The following is an 18,855-nucleotide window of genomic DNA, read 5'->3' as shown; positions in this document are numbered from 1 at the left end:
CGGCTTTAAGATTAGATCTACTTTCGCGCTATGGCAAGCGTGTCTCTAGACTGCCTTGTTCCCAGTCGGTACGTTCTAGCTCATGCCCGCCCACCGTCGGTGTCAATAGACGAATCACTTATACGTACTGTTCAAACACAAGACTAAGACAAGCGCTCGAGAGAAAAACGGGGAGAAGACAGTCGACGGACATTACGCATTTCTAGCACCGATTGATGTCTAGCATACCGGAATATATAGCGCATTCCTGTCCGCCTACTTCTTTAGCTGTCTAGATTTATTTTGGCGCTGAAAAAAAAAAAAATTAAAGCCGTTCCACTCAATGTGAAAGCTGTCGGAAGTGCAGAGCAGTGATTCGCCATAATGGGCTGCGCCGCCGTTACCCACTCACTGCTTTCACCCAATGCATTTCAAATGTCCCGAATTTGCAGTGCTCGCGCGCTCCCCGCCTGAAACTGCGCCAGCGGGAGTTTTGTTCTTTTTGTGCTTGCTTTAATTTCGAATGCTCGAGCTCTTTTGCGTCATTCCGAACGCGCCATTTTTTCTTGCGCGGCTCCGGCCTTTGTGCGGCGTTCAGAACGCGCCATTTTCTTCTTGCGCGTAGAGCTTTTCTGCGTCATTTCGAACGCGCCATTGTTTCCTTGCGCGGCCGCTTTTTTCTCTTCATCATCATCATCATCATCATCACCAGCCTATCTACGCCCACTGCAGGGCAAAGGCCTCTCCCATTATTCTCCAATTACCTCGGTCCTGTGCCAACTGTGACCAATTTATCCCCGCAAACTTCTTGATCTCATCTGCCCATCTAACTTTCTGCCGCCCCCTGCAACGCTTGCCTTCTCTAGGGATCCACTCTGTTACTCTTAATGACCAGCGGTTATCTTGCCTTCGCATTACATGCCCTGCCCACGTCCATTTCTTCTTCTTAATTTCTACTAATATGTCTTTAACACCAGTTTGCTCTCTGACCCACTCCGCTCTCTTCTTGTCCCTTAATGTTACACCTATCATTTTCCGCTCCATTGCCCGCTGAGTCGTTCTCAATTTAAGTTGAACCCTCTTAGTGAGCCTCCAAGTTTCTGCCCCGTAGGTGAGTACCGGTAAGATGCAGCTGTCATACACTTTCTTCTTCAGCGACAATGGTAGGCTGCTATTCATTATCTGAGAATGTCTGCCGTATGCACCCCACCCCATTCTGATTCTTCTAATTATCTCTGCCTCATGGTTGGGATCCGGGGTCACAACTTGGCCTAAGTAGATATATTCGCTTACCACTTCCACTGCCTCGCCACCTATCTCAAACTGCTGTGCTGTCCCGATGTTATTGATCATTACTTTAGTTTTCTGCATATTAATTCTCAGGCCCACGGTTCTACTCTGTTCGCCCAGTGCGGAAAGCATGCTTTGCAATTCCTCCCCCGAGTTACTTAGCAAGGCAACGTCATCAGCAAATCTGAGGTTACTGAGGTATTCTCCATTAACCCTTACTCCCACCTGTTCCCAATCCAACGTTCTGAATACTTCTTGTAAGCATGCTGTGAATAACATTGGAGAGATTGTCTCTCCTTGTCTGACACCCTTCCTTATAGGTATTTTACTGCTCTCCCTATGGAGGATGATGGTAGCTGTAGACCCACTGTAGATATCCTCTAGTATTCTTACATAATGCTCATCTACCCCCTGGTTCCGTAATGCCTGAATGACTGCTAGGGTTTCGACCGAGTCAAATGCTTTCTCATAATCTATGAAGGCTATATATAGGGGTTCAGTATACTCAGCGCACTTCTCTATCACCTGATTGATCGTGTGAATATGGTCCATTGTTGAATAACCTTTACGGAACCCTGCTTGTTCTTTAGGTTGACTGAAATCTAAGGTTGCAGAGATTCGGTTAGCGATTACCTTGGTAAATACCTTGTAGACGACTGACAGTAAGCTGATCGGCCTGTAATTTTTCAAGTCCTTCATGTCGCCTTTCTTATGGATTAGGATGATGTTCGCGTTCTTCCAAGATTCCGGTACCATTGCGGTCATTAGGCATTGCGTATACAGGTTTGCCAGTTTTTCAAGTACAATTTCTCCGCCATCCTTCAAGAGGTCTGCTGTTATCTGATCCTCACCAGGTGCTTTGCCCCCTTTCATTTCTTTCAAAGCCTTCCTTACTTCTTCGGTCGTTACTGGTGGGATGTCTATCTCCTCTGAACTGCTGTCTCGTTCGGCATTATCCTGTATGTCCCGGCTACTGTACAGATCCCTATAGAACTCCTCAGCCACTGTGACTATTTTATCCCTATTTGTGATGACATTGCCTTGCTTATCCTTAAGTGCATACATCTGATTTTTCCCCACGCCAAGACGTCTCTTCACTGCTTTCAGGCTACCTCCGTTCTTTACAGCGTATTCGATCCTCTCCATATTATACTTCCGTATGTCAGCTGTCTTACGCTTATTGATTGACTTCGAGAGCTCGGCTAGTTCTATTCTGTCAGCTGCGGTAGAGATTCTCATGGTTTGCCGTTTCCTGATTAGATCTTTCGTCTCCTGTGAAAGTTTACCAGTATCCTGTCTAGCCATAGTGCCCCCGACTTCTATTGCAGACTCCGTGATGATGCGTGAAAGGTTGTCGCTGGCTTCCTGGGTCGTAGGCTCGGCTTCCTCGTTAAGGGCGGAATATCGGTTCTGCAGCGCGATCCTGAATTCTTCTACTTTACGTCTTACTGTTAGTTCGTTTATCGGCTTCTTTCGTACTAGCTTGTTGCGGTCCCTCCTCAAATCTAGCCTAATTCGAGATCTTACCATACGGTGGTCACTACACCTTACCCTTCCGAGCACTTCCACATCCTGCACGACGCCAGGGTTATCGCATAATATGAAGTCTATTTCATTTTTGTGCTCCCCATTCGGGCTCCTCCAGGTCCACTTCCGACTCTCCCGTTTACAGAAGAAGGTATTCATTATGCGGAGGTTATTCCGTTCTGCAAACTCAACTAGTAGGTCCCCCCTGCTATTTCTACATCCCAGACCAAAGTTCCCAACTGCCTTGTCTCCAGCCTGATTCTTGCCTACTTTAGCATTGAGGTCCCCCATAACTACGGTATACTGTGTTTTTACTTTAGCCATTGCCGATTCCAAATCTTCCTAGAGGCGTTCCACTACTTGGTCGTCGTAGCTGGATGTGGGCGCGTAGCCCTGTACCACCTTGAGCTTGTACCTCTTATTGAGCCTAATTACAAGACCTGCTGCCCGTTCGTTAATGCTATAGTATTCGTCTATGTTGCCAGCTATGCTTTTATTGACTAGAAATCCAACTCCCAGTTCTCTTCTGTCCTCTAGACCACGGTAACATAGGACGTGTCCATTTTTCAGCACCGTAAAGGCTTCGCCTGCCCTCCTAACCTCGCTAAGCCCTATTACATCCCATTTAATGCCCTCTAGTTCCTCGAACAACACCTCGAGACTTGCTTCGCTAGATAAGGTTCGTGCGTTAAACGTTGCCAGGTTCAGATTCCATTGGCGGCCTGTCCGGATCCAGGGATTCTTAGCACCCTCTGCTGCGTCACAGGTCTGACCGCCGCCGTGGTCAGTTGCTTCGCAGCCGCTGGGGACTGAGGGCCGAGGGTTAGTTGGCGTATTCATGGGAGGTTGTGGCCGTTACTACACCAGGGTGGCCAATCCTGCTCTGGTGAGGGAGTGCATTACCGGCAATGGTCGCCGGGGTCAGGCCGCACCCCAAGCCCCTTTGTGCAATTCCATCATACGCGGATTTTTTTCTTTCTTTTTTTTTTAAATCCGGTGGGAATTGTCCGGCACCGGGATTCGAACCACGGTCCTTCTGCACGCGAGGCGGGTGTTCTACCTCTACGCCATCGCTGCATCCCCTTATCGTAAAAACTAACCTTACTATCGTAAAAACTAACCCAACGAGCGTTCCTAACTAAAGGAACGCGGGCGTTGCCGGTTAACTACGCCGTAACCTGAAATTAGCCTCACCAGATATTAAAAGTTAGCTTACCAAACTTTCGTGAGACCGAAACTCGAGTATGCCTGTTCAATTTGGCACCCCTGGCAATCATATCTTTACTAACGATCTAGAAAGAATCCAAAACCGCGCCGCCCGCTTTATTTGCTCCCAGTACTCTAACGATATTAGCGTCATTGGACTAAGAGAATCACTGAACCTGCCGTCACTTTAATCTCGTCGAATAGTTTGTCGGCTCTGCCTTATCGACGCTTTTTTCTATCGCCCACAATGACGCCACTCCCTCTTACAACGATCACACAGAACTTCATCTCGCATTAACCACAGCCACCCTATAGCACCTCAGCCATGAACAACTCCTTTTTCCCCAATGGAATAACCCTACGGAGCAACCTGCCTGATAACATTGTCACGTGCGGCAACCGCCAAACCTTCCGAAATAAACTTAACAGTCACATGTCACATTCTGAGTAAATGCAACTAACATATGCCCTTGTAGATTACTTTTTGGAGCCATGTTTTTTGCCTTTATGTCTATTGCAACACTGTTTGTGCCACTCTGTTTTTCTTTTTTTGTTCTTTTTTTCAGCTGTTTGTATTCAGGGTTGAGCAGAAAATCATACCCTGTACGCCCCCCCCCCCCCCCCCGTTATGTAATGCCTTGGGGCCTTAAGGTGGAAATAAATGAAATGAACAGGCAGTCAGTATTGCCATCAGGTGCATGCACTCTTTTGCTTCTCATAGATTTGTACGCCTGTTCGATCCAATCATAACTTAGCTATAATGTTTGCACAGGACTATGAAAAAATGCAATTCTATGCATCGTTTACCCTCCCCCCCCCAAAAAAAAAAAAAAAAAAACGTGTTTATCTCAGCAACCGAATCCTCAGTTGGCTTTGATTGCAAGGTATCACGGGCTATGCAGTAAACTGCGGTTGGGTGGAAGGGGGGGGGGGGGTGTGTTGCAGACGAATTTTCAACCGCGATTTTCGCGCTTCATGCCTTCCGTGGTCCAAAGTACCAGTAGCGCTATCTGTGCGCCATTAAGACAAAGTATATCCAGACAGGACCTTGCAAACTACATTTTTTGCAAGTTTGTGGGCCTTCTCACCGCACAGGTAGGGCGCATTTAGGACACATGAAGTCAGAAGTCAAGCCTCACTGTCTTTTTGTTAATTAAAAATGCACACTGTTTTTTTTATGCGAAAATCGGCTGGGAATATTGGCACACAGGAGTAACTTTATACCATCGTGACATCACACGTGGCTGCTGTAAAAAAAATTAAGAAAAAAACACAGGGTAACGTACATGACAAAAAATCACGCCATGTCCACGGAATGAATGATGATAAGTGGGGCGAAGCTCGAGAGGGGGAGATCATCGGTAACCGTAACTCTCCCGTGAAAGTTCGCCCATTACATCATTAAGAAAGACGTAAGACTGTGTGCGTACATTGTACTAATCAACTTTTATTTTCGGAGTCAATGCTCCCAGGCCCAGACCTGGTGAAAGACCCCGCGCCATCGAGGACTACCCCGCACCCTCACCACAATTTGTCACGTAGGATGGGACACAACGGTAAAGAAAGAACTTTTATTTAGGGCGAACTTGTGCCCGAACAAGACGAGAGGAAACGAGCAAAGGTCCTTGCGTCTCGTTCGATCTCCGGGAACGACTGCCTGCGTTCGTGGCGTGATCTCTTGCGTGATCTCCCCCTCGCAGTGCACGTGCGCTCGCGCCTCCGTTGGCGAACACAGACAAGCTCGCGCTCCCGGTGCCGAGTTTGCGCTTCCGGTTGCAGCCGGTTCTTGCGCGTGCAACGCGGCCCACTTTGCGACATCTCCGAAAGCATGCGGCGGTCACGTACCACGAGACACAAGGTATCGACAGACCCATGACTTAAGGAGCTTCGCCCCGAAAAAATTAGACCCAGTTCCACTCAGTGTAAAATCTGCTGAAACAGCGGACCTGCGGTGGTTTTGTGTCGGCTCGAGCGTCAAGTGGCGCTTGCCGGAGAACGGCAACGCCGTCGCCACGCAAATTAAGCGGTTCGCGCAAAGGAATCGGCAGCTATACCCGGGAACAAGTTAAGAACGGCAATAGCTCATGTACGGTATCACTCCGCCTAAGCGATGGACCCGGATGTCAACGGGCGGGCGCGTTTTGAAAGGAGATTGCTATGAATGCGTGATATCGCCTGCCTTTTCCCGCGTAGCTTGTTTGTCGTCGCTGAAGTTGTTTGAAAGCATATTAAGCCCAAAAAATTACAAGAACGGCTCGTATCATGTTCAAAATATTCTCAGCCATGCACTACTTGCAGCGCGCGGAGTAACATCCGGCTGCGGTGATGAGGCGCAGCGGCAACTTCCGTTAACGAAGGCTAACGATGAAATACGGAAAGAACAGTGGGGAATCCAAAAGAGCCAAGGTAACCAAAAAAGAGGCAAGGCAGATTGAAACGAATAAATGGAGGGAAAAAATGGAAGCTAAAACGTCGTTAGATATGTACAGGACTGATAAGATGAACATCACAAAGGAAAATTTCTACGATAACTCCCAGGGCAGTGCTTTGCTTTTTGAGGCTAGAGCAGGTTGCCTGCGAACTAAGAGTTTTGTGGAGAAGTATTTACAAAATGATGGGGTATGCGTGGTCTGCGGAAAAGAAATAGAAACTATGCGGCACATCGTGTTAGAATGCGAGGGTATCCATCCAAATCTACATGAAGGGAATATTGGGCTTTCAGAAGCCCTAGGATTTAAGGGTATCACAGAGGAAGTTAACTTCAAGGCTGTCGAGGGGACGAAAAGAAGATTAGAATGCTGGTGGACGAAAAGCAGAGAGGGGAATATTGCCTAGGACAGTTACCACCTGTAACAGGAAAAAAAAGTATTTTGTGCCTAATAAGCTTTTTGTTCCTGCCCTAAGCAGCGCTAGTATTGAACCGAAAGTGTAAAACATAGGTAGATTAGTCCTTTTTTGGTAAGATGACATGTCATCACCCCGCTTCAAAGGGGAAACCAATAGAAATCATCATCATCATCATCAACGTTGCCGTTCTAAAGTTGTCACCGAGTATAAATGTCAGCGGCGCGAGGCCCCCCCCCCCCCCTCCTTCCGCCCCCTTCCACTACATAAGCGGTAGGGAGAGGAACCCGCCTACGAGACCACCGCTCCCTTTATCGGTGGGTCTGAGAGACGATTTCTGCGATGCTGCCGGTGCGTCTGGAAACCTCCTCCTACCCCTGCTTCGCGCACGACCGACAGCAGGCCTAAAGCAAAAGGCTAGACGTATAGCAGCTCCGCTGTTGTAACCACGATTCCAGCATTGGTGTGACCTCGCGCGAATAACCGAAAAAAAAAACCCAGTTGTCGTCTAGGTTTATAACAACGTTTAAAATACCCCTGCAACGCTTTTCATAGAGGTACATTTCGGGCCCCCAGTCTGCTCTTCGTGTCGTTCAGATAGAGACTCGAGAAATGATCAAGATCGGTGCGAGATTAATAAGAACGTTATTCAATTTTTACGTCTACGTATACAGGCAAACGCGCCAGATATGGCGAAGCTACGAGGGGACCCTCTGCACCCTACGATTGCACGAGCTTGCAGTATTTTGTATGTCAATGTATCGTCCAAAACAAGCCTGAATAATTGTTCAGGCCGCATTTTTTCCTTAAAGGAAGCATAAAAAATGGCAACATCTCCACTCCGTGGACGATGGCGAGGATGCGGAGTACGAGGACTCGAAATGACATCCACATTACGCCCCGAGTGACATCCGATTTGCGCCCGGACCGTTCATTCGATTTGAGCCGTGAGTTCCACCTTGATTATTCCCTAAATGAAACTGCTACTCACGGCTCAAATCGAATTTCGCTTGATTGTTGCTTGATGGTGGTGTGCGCACGAATGGACGCGGACGTACATTGGGAGTTCCTAAGGTACTCTGCACCGTTACAGGTGAAAGAGTAAGCCGTTTGATTCACGGGTACTAATCACGGTCGTAGCCCAGTGGGTAAGACGACTGACACTAACTCTTTCTGGTCTACCAGACATAGGCTTCAGTCCTGCCGGTGCCTGTGTGATTTTTTGTGATTATAAATGGTATGCGCACGGATGCGGATGGACATTGTGCGGTCCTAAGGTACTTCGCACCTAAAGCTTTCCCGTAGTTATTAACAGAGTGCAGACACCATAGTGCCGCTTCGATCGCTTTCGAGCCATTTCCAGGCGTGTTACGATGAACCGCTCTCATCATCGGCCGGCGTCTGTGCACGTTGCTGAAATGCATGCCGAAAAATCCGTCTGCGTTCCATATGACAATCTCTGTCGTTGGAAGATGCCAGCGTCACGCGAGAAGTGATGTAGTCAGCGAAAGTCGCTATACAGACGGCAACGTCGGGGTTTTCAACCCGTCTCTAGCGTTTGTGACGTGCCTTAGTTCTGGGAAGCGCCGTGCCGTTACAGAAGAACGATCACACCTTTTCTCTTTAGCCGCAATCGGCTGCCATAAGACAAATTCAACCATACTAGTTTTGTTGGAAGGCTGTTCTCAAAGAATTGCATTTATAGTGGATTATTGTTTTCATGAGTAAATTGGCCTGCGTAAGGGAGATTGCGACTGTGCTATAGGCTTTTATGAGCAAAACGAGGGACTAAGGTGCTTGTAATATTAGCATGACAAGGCTAATCTGCAAGATCAGGTCGTGACAAACAAACGTTATCGCTGGCGGAATTTGTAAAAAATGACAAAAATTGACAAAAATGACAGGCACAGCATGCGAATTTTTTTCTTTTTTTGTCGTTGCTGAATGGCCGAGTGGTTAACGCACGAGGCTTTTCTTTTGAAGGTCGCTATAGTTCGATCCCGCGGTGGCTTAGCTCTATTCTTTTTTAACACGAAAGTGTTTTATTCGAGGATACACTAATATTTGAGTGACAACATATCTGCGAAGCAAGCGGCCTGTAAAGGACGCACCCGTGCACACAGGGTCTTCTTGCGGGGAAGCAACCTTTAGAACCAAAGAGTACGTTATACTTTCCCCCGTATTTATAAAGCACATATATATACTTATACCATAAGGAAGCCTTTCGTAAGTGTCGGAAAAGAACCAGAATGAGAAAAGGCCGCTTTGAGGTTCACAAACCTTCCTTAAGGCGCACTTATCAAAGGCGCCCTTTTCGAGGCACGCCAGGCTCCTGCGAACGAGGCTAGCGCGTGATGAGCCGATCCGTACACGGCGTGTGGGCGGGATTTGACCTCTGCGCAAATAGGGGAGAACGCTTCCGTGGCGCCAGCTTCGAAGCGCTCGGATCAGCCAGCTCCGTCCGCAGGGAACTTTAGGCTTAACATCGTGGCAGAATACTGATCGCCACTTGCGCTTTGACTGCGCATGATTATATATTGCGTGAATGTTCGCCACAGCATCATCCCCTTTCTCGCATGCGTAACTTGGTTTGCGCGATTAGTTCCATTCGGGCCAGCGGCAGCAAACTGTAGCTGCACCTGTCGGCGTCGTCCTACGAGCGGAGGCAGCGCCATCGTGGCGGCGCTGGCAGCATCGCGCGCCGGCCGGGCCGGCGAGCCGCTATGAGGTGTGCGGTGTGCGTACGGCCGCGTAAGGGCGGCAGGCGTGTGCGCGGATCGTTGTTGCTCGCGGAAAGCGCTTTATTGTTTACAAATTTATCATTTTCTCGCGTACGATGCGCGAAATGGAACACCTCAGCCAAGGTATCGTAGTAGTCTGCAATGTTGGTCGGGAAAAAGCGTACTTAGGCTAGGTCGGGACCGCTTACTTTTCTGTCCGATAAGCTCGCGAAAAGGCGCCCTTTGAGCATAAGTTTGGTTCTTCAAACGCGTTAAGGCGCCGAGAAGTGTCCGAAGGGAAAAGTTCTACTTAAGTTAGGTTTGTGAATACGGGGGTTAGGGTTGTTCGTTTTCGGGTTTTATATTTTAACACGAAAGTGTTTTATGCCGGGATACACCAAGGATTCACTGACGTCATATCCGTCACGAAAATGACGCCAGTACACCATTGCCTAGTGACCCGCCAGCAGGGCGTCACTCGCCAACCACACACACAAGACAGCCGCCGACCCGCAAATCATGCTCAGCTTCATATCTCACTGCACATGTCGCTTTTCGCTTTCGTGTTTTAGCGATTCCTTTGACAGACGAATCAATCATAATTTTTTTTGTATGAGCATCTCAACTTTTTTTTTTTAAAACCAGTATATGTGACTATTTCTTTGCTTTGTATGAACCCACAAGTGGAGTTCACGTCAGGCCTCAGTGTAAGGCAGCACACATTTCGAATGAAAGTAAGAAATGCACTTGGGGCACAACTTCAAGGTAGGTTTGTTCTAAACAGCTGCCCTGTTAAACCAAAACAGCTTGAAAAGTGTAGTATAAGTTCAGAAAAATAAGCCTAGCAACACACAACAGCGCAGCGACGGGCAGGTGTCTGTGGCGGTACCTGCCTTCTAGCTGTAGGCGCTGAACGTTGAGCGTGGTTGGCGCGGTGCTGCCGAACGACCCCGTCAAGGAGCGCGGAAAGGAGCCACCCAAATCAGGCAAAAATGGGCTGAAAACTTCGGGAGCCCGCCATTTTTTGCCGATGTCATTGGTCCCGCAATACGACGTTATCGGTCAGAGTGGAAATCGAGTAGCAGTACCACCGTTTTCTAGAAAGAGAGCCAGTACAATTTGCTTGTATTTTTAAATTTAAAATTTAGTAACTTTTATTTCTGCACCGACCTTTTTTTATAATTCTTCTTGCGTCTATTTGTGCACGATATGAAGAGCAAACGTAAACCGGAAAACTAGCTGAAAAAAAGGGTTGCAGGGATCCTTTGACAGAGGCGAGACCAAAGCAGAACAATACCGCTCGCTGTGTTACGAGCGTCGCCAAATGCTAAAACAACATTACTGAAAAAAACTTGGTTCCAGACGTGTCGAAAGCTGTGTGCGTTTTTACTTCAAACAACGCCAACCCGAGTAACTTCACCCAATCGCATATGAGAAACTCCAAAGAAAACGATTCTACTGAGCTGCTACGCGCAATATGACATTTACCTAACAGGGAGTTTTATTATACTCCATGTATTATATAATTTTCCTTGAAACGTTCTGCTGTATTACACCAGTCTGGGCAATTCTTAATGCGCGCTTTAAAGGAGTCACAAAAACAAAACACAGACTTGATCAGCTTTAATTAACTAGCCTTTGTTAACTCACCCAACACCAGTACAGCCACGGAAAAAACGCTTAAACCAATAAAACAGAAATATTTAGCAACCCAAACTTCGCACCACAGTTACGTAACATGGGCAGTAGGAACGCAATAGAGCCAGCACTGAAATGTAGTTACCCGTGTGTGAACTGCATTTGAGCCTCCAAGAGATATCATCAAAGGTATCTAAAATTCCCCGCTACAGTCACCCAGTCATGTTTGTCAGTCGTCGATGTTGTCGGTGTGCGCCAATAGGGCAAACAAGATTCTCGAAGGGGGCTGGGGAGTCGGCACTGCTTCATCTATTTCATTTCATTTCATTTATTTGCTCTTCAAAGGCCTGAGGGCATTAGGGGCTTGCGCCAACGTGTTGGCCGCGAGGGCCATCACTGGAGAGGCCGGCGCTGTTATCGTTTTGACGTCACTTGTAGGATCCCCGTTACTACCTTGCTGCCTAGTTGGCTTGAAGCGCGTAACTTTTCGATAAGGACGCGCCTTCTAAGTGTATTTTTGTGTTACTTTTCGGTGTTATCACTGCCTCAGGCGTAGTTTGACCTCATGGGGACTTTATAATCGTGTCAACCTTGATAGGCTGCCCGCAAACGACTTGAGCGTGGTGGTGTATGCGGACGTATTCGACGGAACCCAGTGTAAGCGCAACCTGCGGCTCGTTTCCCCGATCAACATTGTAGGGTACGGCGATCGCCGAGCTAAATTTTTAGATTTCGCTTGTCGTTCGCAAGAAATGGATGAAGCAGGAAATCATGAAGCGTGTAGTGCTCGTAGAAAAGCTCCGCACACACATCTCCGGTGCCTGCTCGCCGACGGCTCGAACCTATATACGCAGGTCGCGGCAGCCGCTTTTTAAAATCAGACTAATCGCGGAAAAAAAAGTATCGCATTCGCGAAAGTGGATGTTAGTGTGGTGAAAAATTGTGCTAAGTAGTGTTATTAGCTGTTATTTTCAAAGCGATGCTCAAATATCTGCCGCGATCTACGCCGACCGCCCGCGGACGTTGGTCCCGGAACCGCCGGTCCGTTCGCGCATGGTGCGGCGAGCGGCCGAAGGCCTTTGCGCGATACTTGCGCGCAAAAGTCGGCCGAGGCCATGGCAGGTATCTTGATCATCGATCTATTAAAGGAGCCATGAAGAGAAAACACAAGTTTGGTTCATTCAAAAGATTGCCTTGTTAGAATGACACTGAGACCCCTTTTAACGTAAACTTCGCTCAAATAAGCTACATAATTAGAAAAAAAGTGAATGGCCATGCGACCCACTAGCTCATTTCCCGTAAAAGAAGCAATTATGTCATACCAGACAGCTCTCCGATTGGCGGAGGGCAGCAAAAGCAAATGCAAATTAGACAGAACTTATAAGCTTGCCGAACGAGCTATTTGCGCTTAAATTTAGAGACATTCTTTTTAATGCCCTAAGAATGGTAGGAAAAACAGTGGAAGTTACGAAAGCACACGTAAACAAAGAAGTACCGATGCGTACTGCTGTTGGTACTACGCGCACTATGCTTGGTTTAGCTGCACAGGACTACGGGGCTTTGGGGTTGTTTTTAGACGGCTATGACCGATTGACGCAGGCGACGATGTCTTACGTGACCGTATTTGTCAAGCGAGCACCATTTTCACGAAACTATTCTCTCCATGAACAAAACAAGGCAGGTACAAATACGTTAACAAACAAACCAAAGGCAGAAAACGGCTTGCCACGGTGTGGTGGCGCCATCTAGGTTCACTAATGGTAAACATGGCCTTGTGATGTCATTGCAGACCACGAAAAGCACGATTTAGCAGGAAAATCAAAATTTTAACTTACAATAAATATTTCTCAATTACGAAAGCATCGTTTGCATTCGAACAAGCGCTGGGGGCACTATAAAACACGAAATCTTTCGAATAACACAAACTTGTGTTTTGTCTTCATGGCTCCACCTCGGATACAAACTTCCACATACGAAAAATGGGATGACACTGTGGCGAAAAGTTGTGTTAGGGATTGTCATTCGCGACTGTAACAATAGCGGCGATGAAATATCTGACGCGTCGCTAAGCCTAAAGTTCTCAACATCGGACTCCGCGCATCCGAAACCGGCGACGAGCTAGCCATTGGAGAAGACCCTCTTGTAAAACTCGCTGCGCGCAAGCGTGTTGCTTTGGGTTCCCCTAACTTCTTGGGGGCCCCAACGCTTGGTTCCCCTAATCTAAAACTCCCCATTAGCCCACGACGTGTTTGGCCTCGTACGCAGCCGCGCCTTCTATGAGCAGTCGTGAGTTCCCGAACTTGATGCTAGAGAAAGGCGCCGGCCCATTGTAAAGACAAAAGCCCTAGTTGCAAGTATAGATTTCCACGGCGAGGGCGAGGCCTTAATTAAAAATAAACATAGGCACGTCTAAACCCGCTTGAAGGCGGTGAAAACTTGCGTTAATACCAGGGTGTTGAACAGGAACCGAACCGAACCGAAAACCGGACCTGAACCGGTATTTTTGCCGGAACTGAACCTGAACCCGACCGTTATTTTTTAGCACACTGAACCCGAACCTGAACTGAACCGAAAAAAACAATAACGGCTACCGGTTCATGCCGAAACGGTTCGACCCTCTGTTGTCGATATTGCACAGTCAATGCAATTCAGGCTTTTTTGTTTCACGTACCATCAACTTCGTACCCGCTCGCGCACTTTTCCCTCCAGGCAGTTGAACACTATCACGATATATGTAACAACAGGGGAAATTAATGAGCACCGATGTAGCAATGGTCTGTTGCTGCTGGTAGCGCGAGCGTAGTGCAAGCTGACCAAACGAAATGTCATTCTTGGCAGCTTGCAGGGGATATAAAACGACTTTGCCCTTCCCTAGCTGCGACTTTAATGGATCAATCAGGCTGCAGGAGTGCTCCACAGCGCAACACCGAAAGCCCACACCCGATGTGGGCAAACTTTTTGCATTTCGTAATTTGTTTAAAAGGTCAGACACCTGCAAATTGTTAATACTTGACAAGTGTGACAGCAGGAACTGCTCAGTGGGTAAGCCGTTTGCTGCTGACTGCACATTGCCTCGATCTCCCTTCCCCACGACCGCTTTTCTGAAGTAGATGGAAATCGAGAACGTCCGTGCATCGAGATTTTGATCCTAGTTTAATATCACCAGCTGGCTAAAATAAGTCTGCCGGCCTGCAACATAAGCTGCACCTCGGATGCAAAACGGTGCATCAAATGCGCCAGTTTTTTTAAATGTGTTTACACGGAAAACAACAAAACAGAAAAGGCGAATCACGTTGCTTTAAAATATTACGCAAAACGTAATTAAAACTGAATAAGTAAGAAAAAGCACCAAAACGTGGATATATCTCTATACTTTTCTTTGCCCTGCCTTTCACAACCAAACGTGCCATCAATGCGAAGGAAGTGATTTCCGTGGTCAGTTTTTGAGGACAGTGCAGTGAGCAAGTTTCGTTTTTTACAGATACAAATAACAACAGATATGTCAGAGAAAGCTGTTAAGGTGCGCACTTAATTCCTTGGCAAGAAACTGCAGCCCTCGACATTGTCTTGGAAGCAGAAACAGTAATGAAGCAGATGACACGTGCAGAAGGCAGGCCGGTACCTCACACTGTCCCATTCGCCCAGCGATCATTTTTTCTGCTTGCTCTGCAGTTTTGTCTCTTTCAGATCTGCTTTTTTTTCGAAAGTGCACTTGTACTGACTGCCCAACTCGCTACATTACTTCTGCTGCTACTCGTTCCGGAGGGGAGTACTGCTGTGGACGAGTTAAAGAGCGTTTACCCAAAAACGTCCCATCTCATGCTCCGCGCGTCGAATTTCCCTTTTGTAACAGCATAATCTGTTATAAGATTCCGCAATGTAGCACACGGAACGATGGCCGGCGGTGAGGCGGTACGATGACATACTGATTGTAATGCACACATCCGGTATAGCTATCGCAAAAGGAATTGCAGTGGTTAGAGCAATAATGCAGTGACTGAGCCTTTAACTACAGCTTACTTTTAACAAAAGTGTGGCTAACACATTCGATAAGGTGGCAGCTAACAAATTATTCATGGTGACCAAATAATCTAATTCATTGGTAGAATTTATGTGCCTGTTTGAGAATTTTTCTGTTTTGTTACAAATATAAAAACAGTGCGCCATTGGTATTAAGCGCTGGTATTTGAACGCGCGACTACGCAGGCCTAAATTTAATGCTTCAAGGTTAGCGTGATGGGCGATTCCATAGCGACGATTGCGATTTAAACAAAAAAGAAAAGGGCAGTAAATATACCCCATCTTCATATGTCTTGGCGGTGGCTTTATGAATAGTCGCCTAGGACAACATAAACTCTGGGTGAGAAAGTAGGTGGTAAATCGTCACCACTTCATCTGTTTTTCTAATATCTCGTAATTGTTTAAAGTTTGCTTTGGAATTGCGCCAGTGCCCTTGGGGAACAGCAGCATTTTGAATGTTTGTTTGTATCTTGATTTGACTGTCGTTTTAAACTACTAGATGTTTTTTTTCTAATTTCAGTGATAATCCAACTCATCAAACCGGTTTGTGAACCGGTTCAAACTCTCGAACCGGTTCGTGAACCGGTTCGGTACGTGATTTTGTCGAACCGGAACTGGACCGGAACGAAATGATTTCGCCTGAACTAGAACCATAACCGAACCAGTATTTTTTTCGGTTCGACACACTGGTCAATACCATTCATACATTGCGGACAAGTTGTCGCGAAAAGGAAACATAGCAGTACAGAGTACTTATATTTTTTATATTGATCATTAATAAAATCAGGGCATAAATATAAAGAAAAAACATTGGAGGGGAAATAGGCACTTCTTAAGCCAAACTGCAGATCGTACCAGCACTTCTATGAATGTGCGGCGAGGCAAACCGCTCACCGTTCTCAGGTAGTCATTCGCGCAGTACGCGTGTTGAGATCACAACTGAGCGACGCGTATCCATCGCTGGTGCAAGGTAAATGTTTTTGCACACACAGTCTCGTACATGTCACGTCGCAAGTATTTAATAATGAATTACCAGCGTACTTCTCTCGGCACCAATTTCATCGTCCGCGGCGTTAGCTGGCTGCGTACGAGCTGCCGGTGGTGATGGTATAGCAACTACCTAGCCGCGGCAGTGTCGCCGGGAACAAGCGAATTGCTGATTGCTTGCCTGGATTATTCGGTCTGTAGACGACTTTTTCTGTAGTTTGCATCAAAATCGCGAGGAGGGTTAAAGCGGTGGCCACAACAACAAAAAAGTGCCATCGCATAAGCGCAGGAAATGTGTTCCAGCAGACGACAACATAACCCGGCATCCTACAAGTGACGTCACTCGTAGGTGGCGCCACGGAATGTCCTCGACGCCAATAATACATGCAATGAAAACAACAACAAAAAAGAACACAGTGACAATCAACATCAGCTAAGAATAGTGAAACTACTGCGAACATAATGAACGCGGGGTAATAATAAAAAAGAAGGAACAACGAAATTTGAACAATCGATTCGTACGGAGTAACACGTGAAGTCCAATAGGTTAGTAGCTTCAAGCTCTTTTTGCGAAATGTTTTGCGGTTAGTGCCCGAAGCTATGTCATTAGGTAGTGAATTCCGAATTGCGGTTGCGTGAGGAAAGAAATGAGTATTCATGGATAATTTGGGGTGCTTAATATCTTCATTTAAGTACTTTAAAGGGACCCTGCAACACTTCTATGTAACTTTTTTGTGAAATCTTTAACGCTTGCGAAACGTAGTCGCCCAACACACCCCGTTCTTACATTAAGGGGCTGCAAAGTACCACAGCTAAAAATTACTGCTCTGAGCTCATCGGATAACTTGTAAACTCGGTGAAAGTATTTTTCTCTCTTTCCCGGCCTTGACGTTCTTCCGCTCGAATTACGTCACTAAGGCCATGTAGCGGCTTTTGGCCGGTTTTCCTTCAGTTGCAGCAATAAACGCTTTTCGTAGCAAGTTGAAAAAAAAAGTGTAAAAGCATAAAAAGGCGTATCTGGTGCGACGAGCAATTCACGCAGTGCCGCTCCGTGCTGGCGATAACTATAGCTTTCGTAGTGGTTCCAGACGCGAAGGAAAGAGTGAAAGCGCCTATCGAAAGTGTTGCATGGTTTCTTTAATATCTTAATCATTTTTCTTGCCTTAATATGGGTTCATTGTTATACAGACAAAGCAGCCTGACAAGAGCAATCTTCGATGCAGGTGGAAGTTTGGGAACGCTTAGCGTTTGAGCTCATCTATGAGGCGTTCATCGGCCAGAAGTTACAAAAACAGGAGGGACTCCGGCTGCAAGGGCTGGAGGAGTTCTCGGACGACGCGGTCTTCTACATGAGCTACTGCTATATGAGCTGCGCCCGGACCGCCTCCAAGGGGACCCCGGTGCGTCGGGCTCATGTCTGCAACGCCATCAAGACTACGAACCACTTTCGCGAGACGTTCAAGTGCCCGCCGATCAGCGATAAGCGAGAGAGGGCGGAGTCCAAGTGCAGGCCGTTCTGGAACCTGACCTACCACACCTAGTACGCAGCGAGCGATACCAATAGTTCTTTTTTATACCGTTTTAAATAAACCGCGTCACTGTTCAAGATATGAACTTACGGGTGCAGTCATTCTCATTGCTATTTTCATCACCGGTATATTGTTTGAATACTGCTATATTCTCAGACTGTTTAATGTACATAACTCTTCCTGACACTGCTTGCCCGCGAGCGTCTAAAACTTCAACAAATCTGTCCTCTTACTGAACCTTTCCTGGCTGAGTATCACGCACATATTAAGTCGTGTGACAGGACTTTATGCATGTGAAATGCTACCTTTATCGCCTTGTCTAACTTGGAATGAAATCGGGGCTTCGACGGACGCCCGTCTGGTCGAGAATTACATTGAAATAAATAATAAAGAATACGCCGACCGCAAGAGAAAATAAAACAATGACGTTTCGGCACCCCGAACGGGAGCCTTGTTCACCAGGCTCCCGTTCGGGGTGTGCCGGGGGTCCCACCAGGGTGAACAAGGCTGCCGTTCGGGGTGCCGAAACGTCATTGTTTTATTTTCTCTTGTGGTCGGCGTATTCTTTATTATGTCCTTGTCTCAACCTGTTACCGACGCACAGTGGAAAGCCGGGCTAGTTGAGAATGGTTCATGACTGAAACTGCACACTCTGAGAACACACACACACCTCTTCCCGGGTTCTGTTTTTTGATGCGCAGTTTCAGCCATTGTTACCGACAACTGCCTCAAATCAGTATTGTAGATTTTCCGGATTATACGACCCAATACAAAGAGGTGCACCGCAAGCGTTCATCGTGACTTGGAAGATATTGCAAGTTTACAGTGAATCAATTGACTGGACGGTGTCATGTGTGACGCACTCGGCTTGGATTATGCTGTTTTCTTTTAAATAATGCAACTATGTAAGAGCCCTATCCTGGCGTAGAGATACTGTCATGGCCTGTCATTGTGGCGTGATAACCTTCCTCACTGATGCTGGTACATATTGTTATCTGGTTGCAAAGACGACGACGGAGAAGCAAAGAGGCCAGCAGCTCCGGGACGGGCATCGAGGCTCGTGATATCATCTTCCTCAACCGAATTACAAAGAGCTAGAAAGTCGCAATGAACCG

General features: G+C 47.0%; 1 protein-coding gene across 4 annotated transcripts in view; it reads left to right on the top strand.

The window, feature by feature from the left end:
• The window catches only part of LOC144151896 (neprilysin-1-like), a 91,407-nt gene extending 73,401 nt beyond the window's left edge, over positions 1–18,006 (top strand). For all 4 annotated transcript variants that reach the window (XM_077683059.1, XM_077683058.1, XM_077683060.1 and 1 more), the window contains one exon: positions 17,435–18,006. In XM_077683059.1, coding sequence (XP_077539185.1) covers positions 17,435–17,752 — 318 coding nt within the window. In that variant the 3' untranslated portion in view covers positions 17,753–18,006. The remainder of the gene's footprint in view (positions 1–17,434) is intronic.
• Positions 18,007–18,855: the final 849 nt, after the last annotated feature.

Source organism: Haemaphysalis longicornis, unplaced genomic scaffold (genome assembly GCF_048455015.1).
Source record: "Haemaphysalis longicornis isolate Haplotype H1 unplaced genomic scaffold, Haemaphysalis longicornis Haplotype H1 scaffold_9, whole genome shotgun sequence".
In the NCBI taxonomy this organism is placed as follows: Eukaryota; Metazoa; Arthropoda; class Arachnida; order Ixodida; family Ixodidae; genus Haemaphysalis; species Haemaphysalis longicornis.
This window is presented reverse-complemented; position numbering and strand designations above follow the sequence as displayed.